The 17520-nt window shown below is 40.8% G+C and overlaps 1 protein-coding gene across 1 annotated transcript in view; it reads right to left on the reverse strand.

Moving 5' to 3' along the window:
- rhd (Rh blood group, D antigen) overlaps window positions 1-17520 on the reverse strand; it is a 59440-nt gene that overhangs the window by 10699 nt on the left and 31221 nt on the right. Inside the window, exons 6-7 of the mRNA XM_039739862.1 lie at window positions 14110-14247; window positions 1477-1604 (exon numbers count right to left, since the gene is read on the reverse strand). Of these exons, the coding sequence (XP_039595796.1) occupies window positions 1477-1604; window positions 14110-14247 (266 nt within the window). The remainder of the gene's footprint in view (window positions 1-1476; window positions 1605-14109; window positions 14248-17520) is intronic.

Raw genomic sequence — 17520 nt, forward strand, 5'->3', positions numbered from 1 at the left:
TAAATATGTTGAACAGAGGAAGTCAACTGAGGACCAGTAAGGTGTTTGTTTCTCAAACTACAGATTCTGACGCCTTCCTCCTCTAACGCAGTTTTGTATCTGGGCCTTCCACCTCTTTTTCTATACTGGTTAGATCCAGTTCACCCAACTTCATCTCTCAAAACAGTAACAGACATTTTTGTATGAATCTTGAAAGTTTATTGGAAATCTGTCTCATGGAATAGCTTTCATTCATGCTTCTTGAGAAAGATGCTTCATTTTTGCCATGATCGAATCCAGAGCTGAACTTTAGGAATGCCAGCACCATGCAACCCAATTGAACAGGAGAAAGTAGGGTGAAATGACACCTTTTATTGGCTAACTAAATAGATTTCAAATGCAAGCTTTCGAGGCAGCTAAGGCCCCTTCATCAGACAAGGTGTCTGTCCATGTGGGCTAGTTTCTTCCATCGGGTTTTCAGTTCCATGTCACTTTGCGTGATGAAGGGGCCTTAGCTGCCTCAAAAGCTTGCACTTGTAATCTATTTAGTTAGCCAATAAAAGGTGTCATTTCACCCTACTTTCTCCTGTATCAATCTATCGCTAACACGGTACAACACTCTACTGCTACCCAAGTGAACAGAATCACAGTTTTCAGCGGTGCCTGATACAATTACAAGGATCTGACCTGGTCCAAGCACTTTGACTTGGTTAAGAAGGCACGGCAACATCTGTACCACCTCTGACGCCAGAGAGATTTCAGGAAGCCCTTACTTAAGTCATCTATTTAGTTATTAGTATTTATTACATATGTATAATTCTATTAATGACTTTTTAATTTATAGTTGTGTATTGATATTGTCTATTTATATTCATCTCAAGGTCATTGGAGCTGAGCAACTAGGCATCTCAGTGCATATTGTACTGTTATGTATAATACGAATGTGACAAATCAAATTTGATTTGATCAGTTTTACAAACGCTTCTCTGATAACCAATATACACCTAATACATGACAAATTGAAGGTAAGCTAAGGGAGTTTACTGCTGAAAATGAGGCTTTGCAGACATACAGTATGTGAATAATAAATTAAAAATCAGTCATTTCAAGCAATAACCCAGCCACAGGGGATGCACAAACCAGTGTGTTTCTTCATGCCGGTCTCAAGCACAGATAAATGGGGAGTGTTACGTCAGGAAGGGCATCCGGGCATACTTCAATTCAATGGCATACTTCAATTTAATGAAATGTGTCTAAAAAAAGTATTCATTTTTTATCAAAAACATAACAATTTCTGGTTGATCCCAGACTTTTGAACTGCAGTGTATGTAACATAAATATTTACTAGTGAGGAGGTCAAGATGATGAGGAAGTGAGTGAGTGTTGAGGTTAAATCATGCAAAGAATTATAACATCTAATTCATTCTGCATCCTCCTGTATTTTGCACTCTTACGAGCTTCTCATTCATCACATTACTTTTGATCAGTGATTCTTACATTCTGATGTTCTCTGCCATGACAAGCGTGATTATGACTTTTGTCAGCACTCCTATTATCCCTGGGAAACCATGGATCCAAAGCACACCACACGTGTCGTGGATACTGAATGATCTATCAAGCATAGGCTGAAAGACAAAATGAAAGTAAATCTTGGTTAATGACTTGTTCAAAAAGAAACATGAAAACAATCTTAACATTTACAGATGTCAATAAGGCTGACTCCTGCGGTGGGTTGGCACCCTGCCCAGGATTGGTTCCTGCCTTGTGCCCTGTGTTGGCTGGGATTGGCTCCAGCAGATCCCCGTGACCCTGTATTTGGATTCAGCGGGTTAGAAAATGGATGGATGGAATAAGGCTGACTCTCCGCTCCTTCAGAAAGAAAATGTTATCTCCCGTGTTGTCAGCTTAAAGCAATGCATGATTATTGTGTTTCATTCCAACAAAGCTCTCCTTTATTCAGAATTATAAGTTCAGCATTGCCACATGTATGCTGTACTTGTGAAATTCCTTCTTGCATGTGCTAATCAGCATGAAATATGTTGCTACTCTCTGACCATGATTAGTGAGTATAACAACTTTACCTGGAAACTACATTCTTCCTTACCTAATAAATCGCAGAACATATTAGTCTTCTAAGTCATATTTCAAATTGATTACACATTACTGATATTTTCTCAAACTTAATAATCCATTTGAAGGACTCTCTTGAGATAACACCTTTCCACAGTGGCAGAGCATATGCTGTACATTCATTAAGCAAATAATTATGAATCCCTGGACACTTCTTATCCATGCAATTATTTAATCAGCCAATCATTTGGCAGTAATACAATGCATAACATCACAGACATAGGTCAGGAACTTGTGATCTCAGCGATTTTGACCATGGCATGAGTGTTGGTGCCAGACAGGCTGGTTTGAGTATTTCTGTAACTACTGATCTCGATGAATTTTCACACAGAACATTCTCTTGAGTTTACTCACAATGGTATAAAAAATCAAAAATCATCCAGTGAGCAGCAGTTCTGCAGACAGAAACTCCCAGTTGATGAGAAAGGTTTGCCAGACAGGCTATGGTAACTCAGATAACCACTCTGTGGGCATCAGAAAAGCATCTCAGAATGCACAACATGTTGAACATTGAGGTGGATGGGCTACAGAAGAACACCTCATTGGGATCTCCTCCTGTCAGCCAAGAACAGAAAGCTGAAGCTGCAGTGAGCACAGACTCATCAAACCTGGACAGTTAAAGGCTGGAAAAACATAACCTGGTCTGATGAATCTCAGTTTCTGCTGAGGCACACAGATGGTAGGGTCAGAATTTTGCACAACAGCAAGAATCCATGCACTCAACCTGCCTTGTGTCAACAATCTAGACTGGTGGTGGTGGTGAAATGGTGTGGAAGATGTTTTCTGGGTACACTTTGGGTCCGTTAATACCAATCAATCATCACTTAAATCTTCTTCTTCTTCTTCGGCTGCTCCCGTTAAGGTTTGCCACAGCGGATCATCTTCTTCCATATCTTTCTGTCCGCCGCATCTTGTTCTGTTACACCCATCACCTGCATGTCCTCTCTCACCACATCCATAAACCTTCGCTTAGGCCTTCCTGTTAGGCCTGCCCTTCCTCATCGCTTAAATGCCACAGCCTATTTGAGTACTGTTGTTGACGATTTTCATCATTTCATGGTCACAATTTACACATCTTCTAAAGACCACTTCCAGCATGATAATGCACTAAGTCACAAAGAAAAAGTCATTTCAAACTGGCTTCATGAACAAGACAAAGAGTTCTGTTCAAGTAACCAGATCTGAGTCCAACAGAACACTTTTGGGATGTGGTAGAATGGGAAATACATGGCATGAATGTGCAGCTGACAAATCTGCTGAAATTACATGATGCCATCATGTCAACATGAACCAGAATCTCAAAGGAATGTTACCAAAATCTTGTGGAACCCATGCTATGAAGAACTGAGTGCAAAAGGAGGTCCTATCCAGTATTAATGCAGTGTTCTTAATAATTTGTTCAGTGAATGTAGCTTTGCTCCCTCACCATACTTGGATAACATTCTTATGGTTTACATGCCTTTGGTGAGGAGTTTGAATGTTCTGCCTGTGTTCAAGCGAGTTTCTTCTCATTTGCTTTTTCACTGCTAGCTGATTGATGAATAAGTGTGCCATGCCGCTTGAGGGCATCCCTCCCACATTGGGTTTCTGCACTGAGCCTTCTAACCTAAATTACATGCATGCGAGGGAAGAAATTAATGAATTTACAGAAAAAAACATCTAATAGTAGAATAACATAACAGTCACAAACCCACTTAAGGGTTATGGGTAGTCATTAGCTTATGCCAGCAGTCAGTCATTCATTATCCAACCCACTATATCCAAACACAGGGTCACGGGGGTCTGCTGGAGCCATTCCCAGCCAGCACAGGGTGCAAGCCCACTGCAGGGCACACACACACATACACTAGGAACAATTTAGGATCACCAATGCACCTAAAGTACATGTCTTTGGACGGTGGGAGGAAACCAGAGCACCCGGAGAAAACCCACAAAGACACGGGGAGAACATGCAAACTCCACGCAGGAAGGACCTGGGAAGTGAACCCAGGTCTACTTACTGCGAGGCAGCAGCGCTACCACTGTGCCACCATGCCACCCCTTATGCCAGCAGCACTGACAAAAACAGTAATCATCATTAGTGTTATCTTTTAGTCAAGGTTCATTTACAGGCTTATGTGTATTCTTTGTTTTGGTTATATTTAAAATGTTACATTTCTCCATCATTTTATGTTGCATTTATTTATCATGTATTATTTGAGTTCTTTAATTGTGCAGCCATTTTTGTTTTGTCTTGTGGGCGGAATTCCAGAAGGCAGAAGTCACTGTGGTTGGCTCTCCCCTTTTCCTTCAAATTGAGATGAGAAGGAAGAATTTAGCAGCAGTTCATTGATTGTTTCAAGTTTAAACTGTAGAGTGCGTATCAAAGTGTATATTGATTTTCTAGTTTCTGGATGTTTGCTTCTGTTTTATGGATTCTGTTTATTGGATTGTAATTTGGCAAGTGTTTGCTTTGGGAGGCCTTTTAGGCAAAATGTTTTTGCTTTCTTTTGCAGTTTTTGCTTCTTTCACTTATATAAATTATTATGTTACACTCAGAGGTTTTTCTTGTCTTGTATTTATTTGTTGTTTTAATGTTATTTTTGAATTATTTTTCATGTTTTTTGTAATTGCTTATATCAGGGGTCCTGGAGGGCCACAGTGGCTGCAGGTTTTGGTTCCAACCCAGTTGCTTAATTAGAAAACAATCCTTGCCAATAATTTAATTCCATGGCAGTTTGACAGACGAGATTAGACAGGAGACCTCGTGGACTATGATGTTTGCTGATGACATTGTGATCTGTAGCGAGAGTAGGAAGCAGGTTGAGGAGACCTTGGGGAGGTGGAGATATGCTCTAGAGAGGAGAGGAATGAAGGTCAGTAAGAACAAGACAGAATACATGTGTGTAAATGATCAGGAGGTCAGTGGATTGGTGAGGATGCAGGGAGTAGAGTTGGAGAAGGTGGATGAGTTCAAATACTTTGGATCAACAGTGTAGAGTAATGGGGATTGTGAAAGAGAAGTGAAGAAGAGAGTGCTGGCAGGGTGGAATGGTTGGAGAAGAGTGTCAGGAGTGATTTGTGACAGACGGGTATCAGCAGGAGTGAAAGGGAAGGTCTACAGGACGGCAGTGAGACCAGCTATGTTATATGGACTGGAGACGGTGGCACTGACCAGAAAATAGGAGACAGAGCTGGAGGTGGCAGAGTTGAAGATGCTAAGATTTGCATTGGGTGTGACGAGGATGGACAGGATTAGAAATGAGTACATTAGAGGGTCAGCTTAAGTTGGACGGTTGGGAGACAAAGTCAGAGAGGTGAGATTGTGTTGGTTTGGACATGTGCAGAGGAGAGATGCTGAGTATATTGGGAGAATGATGCTAAGGATAGAGCTGCCAGTTTAGAGGAAAAGAGGAAGGCCTAAGCGAAGGTTTATGGATGTGGTGAGAGGGGACATGCAGGTGATGGGTGTAACAGAACAAGATGAAGAGGACAGGAAGATATGGAAGAAGATGATCCGCTGTGGCAACTCCTAACAGGAGCAGCCGAAAGAAGAAGAAGAAGTTAGTGCTTTAACTCTGCCATATCAGGTCATTCTCATGTTCCAGAATATTTTTTTCCTTTGTAAGGATATTATCCCAATGATTGGAAGTTTAAAATGGATGAGTAACACTCAGTCAACACTTTTTTCTCTTCAATTTCCTTCCAAGTATTTAATTAAACCAAATAGTGCACGATAAATACACACAGGTGTACATGGAAACACACTAAATGAAGAAATGCTGGTTTCTTTTGTGATTTGCATCTCATTGCTAATAAAGAACGATTAAAAACCGAGAATACATCTTCATAAGACTAAAATTAGCAATAAGGATTCAAAATCTTAACAAGCGAGACAATGAAAATGAAGCAGAAGTGTTAATTGAGCGATAAATGCTTCTTATTAAGCAATTGTGTTGGAACAAAAACCTGCAGCCACTGTGGCCCTCCAGGAACGACTTTGCCCACCTCTGGCTTATATGTTTGTCTGTGATTTAGTAATTGTGCCCGATAACTTTAACTGTGTGAACATTTTGTGTACTTTCCTGATGGAGCCCCAGGAGGTGGAGCCACCATGACATCATGGCTGCTGAGTCCTCCTTCTGGTTTTATATTCGGTCAGGAAAGAGACACTCGGCAGCAAAGACTACATTTGATTTGGAGTTTTGTGTGAGTATTTCTTGTTAATTTCCTAATGTGCCTGTATTTATCAAGTGTCGCAAAGTATGAAAACAGTCCTAACCTGTTCAAAAATCTTTTGGTTTTACTCTTAGGAATAAGAAATTAAAAGTATTTTATCCATCCATCCATTATCCAACCTGCTATATCCTAACACAGGGTCACGGGGGTCTGCTGGAGCCAATCCCAGCCAACTCAGGGTGCAAGGCAGGAACAAATCCCAGGTAGGGCATCAGCCCACCGCAAGGAGCACACACCCACACACACACCAAGCACACACTAGGGACAATTTAGGATTACCGATGCACCTAACCTGCATGTTTTTGGATGGTGGGAGAAAAACAGAGCACCCGGAGAAAACCCACACAGACACGGGGAGAACATGCAAACTCCATCTAGGGTGACCTGGGAAGCAAACCCAGGTCTCCTAACTGCGAGGCAGCAGTGCTACCACTGCGGCACCATGCCACCAAGTATTTTATCATTTTCCTAATTTATTAAACTACTTCTGACTTCATCAGGATTTAGGAGAGCTCATGTAATGTGCTAATTTGCTTGGAGCTGCCAGGATCTGTCGATTAGGCAGCGATCGGCACACACATACTGAGAAAAGCTAATCGTTTTAAAAATGCCTGACCAAAATGAATGCTATGGCATGATCTTAAAAAGGCGGTTCATGCTAGAAAACCCTCAAATAAAGCTGAATTACAACAATTCTGCAAAGATGAGTGGGCCAAAATTCCTCCAGAGCGCTGTAAAAGACTCATTGCAAGTTATCGCAAACACTTGATTGCAGTTATTGCTGCTAAGGGTGGCCCAACCAGTTATTAGGTTCAGGGGGCAATTACTTTTTCACACAGGGCCATGTAGGTTTGGATTTTTTCTCCCTAAATAATAAAAACATCATTTAAAAACTGCATTTTGTGTTTACTTGTGTTATATTTGACTAATGGTTAAATGTGTTTGATGATCAGAAACATTTTGTGTGACAAACATGCAAAAGAATAAGAAATCAGGAAGGGGGCAGATAGTTTTTCACACCACTGTATATTGTCAAGGATGCCAGGGGTGACGACCTGACCGGGACGCCTTCAGGGACCGGAATTGGGCGTGCACCCAACTGGAATCACGTGGGGGCCGCCATCCTGGTTGCTTTGGGGGCCACGGGTAGAAGGCTTGGAATCCCAACCCTGTAGGGACCTGTGGTCACCGCCAGGGGGTGCCCCAATGCCTTGGGGACCCTGGACCTCAGCACTTCCGCCACACCAGGAAGTGCTGGGGGCAAGAAGAGGGACACCCGGAGAGCTTCTGGGAGAACAGCCGGCATTTCCGCCACACTGGGGCGTGTCCAGGGAGGAATGCCGAGATGCACCTGGAGCTCATCCGGGATGACATAAAAGGGGCCGTCTCCCTTTATTCAGGGCTGGAATCTGGTGGAAGCTGGACGAGGCAGAGAGAGTGTGGAGGCAGCCCGAAGGAGAAGGCATTGTGTGTTTGCCAGGACTTTGGGAACTTGGGGATTTGTGTGGCACTTATAATTGTAAATATTGTATAAAATGAACGTGTGGTGGTGATTTTTAACATGTCCGCCTGTCTGTGTCCGGGCCATTTCCACAATATATACACACATACACATACATATATATATATATACACACATACATATATACATACATACACACATATATATATATACACACAGATGTCCACGGCTTTATTTAATGTTAGCTCAGACCCAGCACTTAAAAGTTTCTCTCGCACTTTTGCTGAGTTTGAGCCAAACATTATTCTATCCCTGACGATCTCAACTCTCCTTTATATAAATCAGTAAGGGAGAGAGGACCAAACACTAAGAAAAAAGAACGGCAAGACCGCGTCAGGTGCGGAGCTCAGCTCGGAGCGAAATGAAGTGAATGAAATGAGGTGAATGGGAGGGGAGATGATGACGTGACTCCCCCACCCGCCTTAACTGTCAGTCCCTCCACAAACACAGTCTCTCGGAATTTGCATAAGCACAGTCCTTCACAAGCAATTTTAACTTAGTTACAAAGTGATCAAAACTCTCGTTTATAGCTCGTGTCTTCTCATTAAACTTGTATCTCGCGAATATGGTATTCGTCGTAGGCATGACAAACAGCAGCGGCAGCGTGTCTATAAACTTAATTTAAACTTACAGTTTACACCGTGCTTTGTTTCCCCAGTTGCTGCACTTATGAATATGCTTGTATGCGTCACTCGTTTCATATTCTTTCGCTACCTTCTCAATTGTGTAATGCGTTTTTTCTTCAGCGCTCTTATGAGCTCTTCCTAGTTTTCTACGAACTGCGTTCACAGTCAGTTCATGTGATTACGTGGGAGGCGTGATGATATGAGATGCAAATCTGCCTCCCACAGCCATCGAGCTGCAGTCTATTACAGTATATGTTATGTTATGACCATTACGCGTAGAATTTCGAAATGAAACCTGCCTAACTTTTGTAAGTAAGCTGTAAGGAATGAGCCTGCCAAATTTCAGCCTTCTACCTACACGGGAAGTTGGAGAATTAGTGATGAGTGAGTGAGTGAGTGAGTCAGTCAGTCAGTCAGTCAGTGAGGGCTTTGCCTTTTATTAGTATAGATTAATTATCTTTGTGGTAAAGCCTTATTGTTATTATCAGAAAATTACAAAGTGCCATAATGAGTGCCAAGAAAACTACTTAATACCTTCTTGAATGTCAGTTTGAAGCTCAGATTGCTATAAAACTTTCATTCTCAAATGTGAATTCTTGCTCCTAGCTGGGAAAAGGAGTAGGATGCTTCATAAATACTTTTCATGTGCTACTCTGAGGTAAGATAAATTCTTACCCTATTATTTCTTTTCGTGAAATTCCTAGAAGTAATTCTGAGATGCTTAAAAATACAGGTATTGAGACTTGTAGATCGTCTAATTCGTGTTGCCATCAGGGAAAAGTAGTGTTTCTTCCCAATGAAGAAGCGTATCCATAAGAATTAAAAAATGTGTTGTTTTGTGAAAGTGAAATCCTGCAAGATAAAATTTCAAGCCCCACGTGACAAGACTTCATGCAAAGAGATTTGAAAAAGTCCTGCCCACATCTAAATGTGGCAATTGGTGCCACGGCCCACCTGCCAAGTTGTTTGCCTGCCTATGGTAAAGTCATCTCTGATGGAGGATCACAGGAATCATGGGAAAGAGGGGTCCTTTCATCGAAGCAACATTTTTAGCCGTGGAATGGCCAAATGGGGAGGCAGCTTGATGGATGAGGTCTCCAGGACTCTAAAAATATCCAAATCTTATTATGTGATATCATCTACTGTTAAATTCTGCTCCGTACTTCTAAAATTGTTATTATTATGCTGTATTAAGGATTTGTTCTGTTCTGTGTATTGTGTTGTATTGACCCCCTTCTTTTGACACCCACTGCACGCCCAACCTACCTGGAAAGGGGTCTCTCTTTGAACTGCCTTTCCCAAGGTTTCTTCCATTTTCCCTACAAGGTTTTTTGGGAGTTTTTCCTTGTCTTCTCAGAGAGTCAAGGCTGGGGGGCTGTCAAGAGGCAGGGCCTGTTAAAGCCCATTGTGGCACTTCCTGTGTGATTTTGGGCTATACAAAAATAAACTGTATTGTATTGTATTGTATTGTATTGTATCTAAAACATTTACAACCACGCACAAGGTTCAATAATTTCTCAGTTGTTTGAATGCTATTGACAAACACATTTCTTGTAGGGAGAAAGAAACGATATTCACTTACGGGCAGTTATACATTGAGTTGTTACGATGTAATTCCAAACACGGAATCAAAATTCAATGTGACATTGACGAAAAGATAAAAGCAAAAAAGAGATCAAATATATGGACATACATACAGTAGGTGATATGACAGAAGTATGTAGATAATGTTTAGCTTTGATATCTGTGTGAATTAAGAGATTTGTTGTTTGGTGAAAGTGAAATCCACATACACGAGCGGCAGAGACGCGAATTTGCTGTCACATAGCACAGGCAGGGGGTTGGCGAGTGAAGCGAGCAGGGGGCAAAGCCCCCTAGTCTTTATTTATAAAGATCCTTGTAAAACTTGTCTCTATACAAGCCAGAGTTTCATAGTGTTTCTCTTCCTTTTTTCGATATTTTGAAATATTGTGGGGCCTTCATCATATTTTGAATTTTTAAAGCTAGTTCCCCATTGTAGGAGTCTGCCTTGACTGTAGCCAGCAGGTAGTATCTAGAGCAAGGATGAGTTTAGGTGAGCGTCCTCTGGGTAGTCAGTGAGGGTCCTGGCAAGCTTTAAGGGTCTTTTGGAGGCTCAGCCTTCTTTTCTCATGTTTGTTACTCCAATAGACAACATAAATAAATATCTTTAATTTTAATGACTTTGCATTAGTATTATCCACTCCAGCTAGAGTTTTTGTTTATAGTTCATTCTCCTTGAAGTGCATTTTTGTGTATTTTTGGTATGTTTTTGGGACATTAAAGATAGTTTGAACTTTTGAAGCCCAAAATTTCTTTTAGACTTATGTAGACCAAAGTCAACCAGTAGAGTATTAGGGTCATGTTGTTATTCACTCTTAAAAATAATGGTTCTTTAATGGCGCTATACTGGGATGTGTGGTTCCTCATAGAACTACTGCTTGACTAACCCTTCTGGGAAGGGTTCTTTGCATATGAAGTTGGTTCTTTGTGCTTTGAAAAATGTCCTAATATATAGATAAAAATGTAATGTTTGGTAGGCTACATAGCAGGACAATAACAAAGTAAGATAACCTGAACTTAGCCTGTGTTATTGTAGACAGCAAGAGTCTTTTTAAATCCATTGGTATTTCACAGATTTCTTACCATTTATTCATGGTTATTTACTGTATGTTTACTGTTACACATCTAAATAATTAAAGGCTCCTTCTATAACTTTCATGTTGATGGGTCTTTAGGAACCAAAAATGGTTTCTTATGGCATTGCTCTGAAGAACTACTCTGGTACCTTTTATTGTTAAGAGTGTAGGTGAGGCTTTTTCTGGGCAGGTTAGGATGGACTCCTGGCCTGTATTATGGGTCTTTCAAAGGCCTCACATCCGTTTTGTCATTTTTAAATACAATTAATCACAACACAGGATGCCAAACATCAATAGGGCCAATTAAACCTAACCTGCACCTCTTTTCAGATGTGGGATCAGATGAAGCATTCAAACCCAGAACTGTGAGCCCACTGGCATACCTAACAGTTTGCTTTTTATGTTATATCAATTCATTCATTATAAATTTGCATATAGTAACCTAACAGCAAGCCACATATTTTATAAAGAAGTACAGTACGATACAATTTTAGAATATTAATATTATTGTTAAAATTTGCAGAAGTGTTATCTTAATTTTGATTACAAAGTCAGCTTCACATAATTACTTAGATAAGGGTATAATCTTTCACCCCCATTAAGCAAACATGTAAAGAACTTTCTCAGCTATATCTGCAATAAGAAAATGCTATTTAGCAATTTAAGAACATAGTCTCTCTGGTATAACCAAATGAACATTTATCACGATCCATGTCTGGTAAGTACAAGACAAGAACTTAAAGAAATGTAACAAGTTTTTAAGCATTAAACAGAAACATCTTATACAAGGACTTTACCCTTTTGTATTATCAAATGTTTCTCTTTGTTTCTGCGTGAACGGTTTTTGCTTTGGGATTTGCTAAATTTGTTCAAACACTTGGACTGTGGATTGATTTGAATATGCATCACAGCCATTGCCTGAATTGTTCTAAGAACCAAGCTGAAGCTGCAGAATTTTGGAAACCCTGGACAAACGCAGATACAAGCACCAACTGGTAATGCGATTACAACAACAGCTGGTCAGAAATGGTGCACCAGAACAACACCCTTGAACACAACACTGCCGCCATTAATAAATGATCAACTAAAACAGATGCCTACTATGTCACACCCTCCATATTCACCTGATCCTTAGTTCACAAAAATCTGAATGAAGCTGATATTTAGTAACTTGTTACGTCAAAATTTCTCACATTGCTGCCAAAATGACAAGGCTTTTTGGAAAGGGTCTATGCCTAAATAGTGGGGGGTTTCTGTTTGTCATATAAAGCTTTAGAACTTTTTCTTCACATATCCTATATTTATAATAATATAATGTCAAGATGTGCCCTGAAGAAGTTTCCAGAGACAAGGGTACTTACTATTTAGATGGCAATGGAAAGGAAAATGACCTGCAACAGAAGTGAACACACTGGCAAAAGGAGAGGTTCAGTACATGCCAGTCTGGGGACACAACAGCTGCCCATTGCTTTATTCCAGGAACTGTGTGCTCCACTTTACTGGGCAGAAGACTACTTGTCTCCTGGCAGTCCTTCCTGACCTGATTCTTTAATGTACAGCCTGGCCCAGCATCCTTCTGCTGCCCACTTCAAGGTTTAGGTCAGACAGGACTAGTAGGAGATCAATACTCTCTAAACCTAGCCACTAGGAGGCAGCACAAGATCCTAAATGTGAAGAACGGATCCGTCTTACCTCTGTCAGCTGAGAAACTTATCCCTATCACTGTAAACGTGAACAGTTCTTCAACGTTCACTTAGAATATCATTGTGATCACTCAAAGGCAGATTATCCTGACAATCACACTGTAAACCATCCCCTTAAAATCTCACCTTCACCCTGAGGAAGACGTTCGTTTTCGCTGCCCCTGTAAAAATATGGTAGGCACTTATGACAAATAAAAATAATTGTATTCATTCACCCCATTTGTATTCTAATAACAATAAAAAAGACCATTAATATGCCCATAATGTGCCTTACAAAGGTCACTTTTTCATTTTTGTAGCTACCCTTCAGGATGTAACTACCTTATTAGATAATGATGAGAGCAACAATTCCTGCTGCTTTAACTAATCCCCGAATAATGGTGGGTCAACTGAACAGTTTTAGATCTTTTTAGTCATTGTCACTGGGATTAAAAGTGCTGACAATCTGTTCTCTGCCTGCACTTACTGGCAATCACCTTCAGAAAATTGGAACATGGGCACCATGCCATTTGAGTACATGACATACACTGATGCCCAGCCCGAGCAATGACTGAACAAAGGCATCCCGCCTGCTAGTCTCAGAAGGGTTAGTTTATTACACTGTACTGCGAATCTCAAACACCGTCATTTTCCACTCGGCCTGTCGCCTGGGTACGAAATTGTTTGTTTCACATGCTCTGATAAACACTGATGCACTTTTCTGTAAATATTATCCAAAGCAATCGACTACTGTTCACCTTACTCTTTATTCAAGTATAACTGCCTTTACTGGCTTTTTATAAGATATCCCTCCATCCATTTTCTAATCCACTTTAGGGTTGATCATATCCTGGCAGAAATGGACACAAGGCAGGAGCCAAACCCACACTGGCCAACTGTCCATCACACAGTGCAGTTAAGGGACAACGATTAAAAATGGTTTTGGGGTGTGGCGGAATTACTTTTTTCCCCCATTACTATAGTTTTAACATATGGCAGATGGCTTTATTTAAGGGAAGTTATAAGACAATGATGCATCTTTTTTTGTTTTTTAACAGTTGGAACACTCACTGGTTAAACGACTCAGAGTCACAAATTGAGTTGCAGGCGGCAATTGAACTGCTTTGAAATCCAAGGTCATAAATACCACAACACACATTGCTTGGGCTTGGGATTCAGAACCAGGAGTATTAAGCTATGAGGTGCCATTGTACCAAGCTCCCCTTTTGTAAAATGCCCTGAATGAAATAAAATGAAATAAGTAATGGTACTGAAGGGCTTCACTTGTTACTCACCTTTGCATACTGGTATCCCAGAACAGAGATCACTCCTGCTGTAAAACCCAGTGTCATTGCAATCCACGGAAATGTTGTCGTCATCGCTGTGGCACTTACAGCAACTCCTCCTGCCAGCACTGCACTGTGAATGTGAGCCTGAGGACATAAAAAAGCAATTGCAATGGGAATGGGAGACATTTGGAAAATGAACAGAGAGGGAATTAGCACTAGCTGATTTCTAGGGAAAGGTTTGTGAAACAAATCCAAGTGACACTGCAGGTGGCAGAGGTGGGGGGGACTCGTGTTTTTGTATAAGGCTATTATAGATTTTAATATAGCAGTCATTATCTTTATATAGCACATATAGAACCATTACAGAGCACTTCATAAAGCAACTGAGAATACAAAATAGTAAGAATGTTTTCTTCAGGATTGGGATACACATTATAAAGGTAAAAGTATGTAGACACCATTATTGAGATCAGTTGTTTCAGGTGCACCCACTGTTAACAAATGCATAAAATCAAGCACAGAGCCATACATTGACAAACATTGGCAGTAGAATGGGTCATACTGAAGATGCAGTGATTTTAAATGCGGCACGATCATAATATTACAGCACATTTATGACATTTATGCTCTGTTGAGTCTGCTCTGGCTAATTGTAAGTGTTATTATTGTGAAGGGAAGCATCTTGGAGCAACAACAGTTCAGCCACAAAGTGGTAGACCACACAAACTTACAGAGAGGAGCTGAAGCACACAGCATGTAAAAATCACCTATCGTCTGTTGCATCATTCGCAACAGAGTGCCAAACTGCCTCTGGAGACAGCATCAGAACAAGAACTGGGTGTCAGAAGCTTTATGAAACGGGCATCCAAGGCTAAGCAGCTGCACAGAAGCCTAAGATCATGTCACCATTGGAACAGTCAAAACATGTTCTCTGAAATTATGAACCACACTTCACTATCTGGCAGTCTGATGGGCAAATCTGGTTTTTGGCAGAGGCCAGAAGAATGCTAACGTCTTGAATGAATAGCGTCTACTGCTAAATTGGTTAGAGGAGGTATAAAGGTCTGGGGCTATTTCTCTGGGATTGGGCTGGGCCCCTTATTTCCAGTGAAGGATACTGTTAATGCTACAGCATACAAAGATAGTGTGCACTTCCAAGTGTGTGGCAACAAGTTTGGGAAGGCCCTTTCTGTTCAAGTATGACTGTCCCCCATACACAAAGTCAAGTCAATAAAGATACTGAGGAACTCAAATGGCCAAAATGGAGTCCTGACTTAAACCCTATTGAACACCTTTGGGATTATTGGAAAGTAGATTACTAGCCAGGCCTTCTTCTCCAACACTAGTACCTGACCTTACGAATGCTATTTTGTCCGAATGTGCACAAATTCCCACAAACATTCTTCAAAATCACACTCATACAAAAAGCAACTTTCCTTGTTTAAAATGTTTACTCATTAATGCAAGAAGCATTAGAAATAAAATGCATGAACTAGAGGCAAATGTTGAGTTGGGACTATAATATTGTAGGAATTACAGAGTCATGACTAAATGAGAGTGACTGGGAGGAATTTAATATTAGTGGCTGCACATGCTTCAGGAGAGACAGACAAGGAAGGAAAGGAGGGGTTGTGGCGCTATATGTGAAAAATAATAGTCAGGATTACATCTTCAAGGTGAAAGAAGGAAACACATTAGAATCATCGTGTGTTAAGGTAGTGTGGAGGACTGCCGGCTACTCATGCCGGTCCTCACCCCCAGGCCGCCAGGAGGAGCCCTCCCGACAGCAGGATAGTGCCCCGAGGTCCAGCAGGGCCTCATGGACTTTGTAGTATTTATACACAGCCCTGCTGGATACCTTGGGGACCACCAGGAGTTGCTGTGTGTGGGCTTATGGGCTCTTTTGTGCCTTATAACCCGGGAGTACGTCATGGTCATGTGACAGGAAGGACGACGTGCTCCCGGGTTGAATAAAAGGATTGATTGCCCTGACCCGGAAGGAATTAGGAACTATGGATTGATGGGACAGAAACACCTCCGGGTCAGGGGCTATAAAAGGACGGTACCTCAGTCCAGACACTGAGCTGTGCTGGGAGGTGGTGGAGCAAAGAGTCTGGGCGAGGAGGAGAGAGTATTGTGTTTATTATAGTTAGTAATAGTTTAATTGTATGAGTAGTGTGGAAGGTGCTTGGTGCACTGTGAGAAAAGAAAATAAAAAGTATTGGACTTTTACCTGCTGTTTGGAGTCATCCCTGAGGGTTCAAGGGAGCACTAGCGCCCCCGACTGCCACAGTAGTAAGGAAGAAAGGCAGAGATCTGGTTATTAAAGTTTGCTACAAGCCGCCAAATTCTGATATGTTAGATAATAACATACTGTATTATTTAATCAAATAAGGCAGATGTACAACAAAGTGAACGTTGTGGTCATGGGTGATTTTAACTTTCCAAACACTGATTGGGAAGCCCCTATTGAGAAAACAAAAGAAGAAACTGAAGTGGTGCTGAAGGCAAATGAATGTTTTTTCACCCAGTTTGTCTCAAGCCTAACGTGTGGTGATGCCTGTCTAGAACTCTTCTTCTCAAACAATAAAGACAGAGTAACAAGAACAGAAGTTACTGATATTTTAAGCAACAGTGACCACATGGTAAAATTTGAGGTAATCTTTGAAAACACACAAATTTACATCCAAACAAAGACTTGAGGAAAGCAGACTTTATGGAGATGAGGAAGTATGTACAAAACATCAAATGGGAAAGCAAAAAATTCAGCAACTATAAATGACAGTTGGTGTCACTTCAGAAATCTTCTGACCCAGGCTCAAAATAATTTAATTCCGAAAAGCAATAAAACAAAACAACTAAAAAAATCAGCCAAAAAAGGAAAAATAGGAGTATTGTTAAAAAAGTAAAACTAAAAAGATCACCGTACAAGAAAATGTACAAAAAAGCCAGGTAATTCTGACATAGAGGAATACCGGAAACCACAGCAAGAGATGCAAAAAAGCATTCAAAACATCAAAAGAGAAACTAAAATAAAGATTGCTAAAGATAAAGGAAGAAACACATAAAATGCTTCATGCAAAAGTGAAAACAAACTCTGAGTTTATAGATTTTAAAATACATCGAAGACTAATAAAAACCCTAGACCTGATGGGATCTTACCAATTGTATTGAAAGAAATGAAAGATGTCATCTACAAACCATTATCTATATATATATAATTCACTAAGGGCATGCAAGACACTGAGCGCAAGCAAGACACTGAGGGCATGCAAGACAGAGATCTAAGACCATGGGACCCAAATCTAAGACCATGGGATACGCTCGACAGAGCCCCCGCCCGCCAACTCTAACCCTCCTACAGCGTCATAGGATATGCACGAAAGAGCCACGCACGCCAATTGTAACCATCCTCCC

This window comes from Polypterus senegalus, chromosome 17 (genome assembly GCF_016835505.1).
Source record: "Polypterus senegalus isolate Bchr_013 chromosome 17, ASM1683550v1, whole genome shotgun sequence".
NCBI classification, from domain to species: Eukaryota; Metazoa; Chordata; class Cladistia; order Polypteriformes; family Polypteridae; genus Polypterus; species Polypterus senegalus.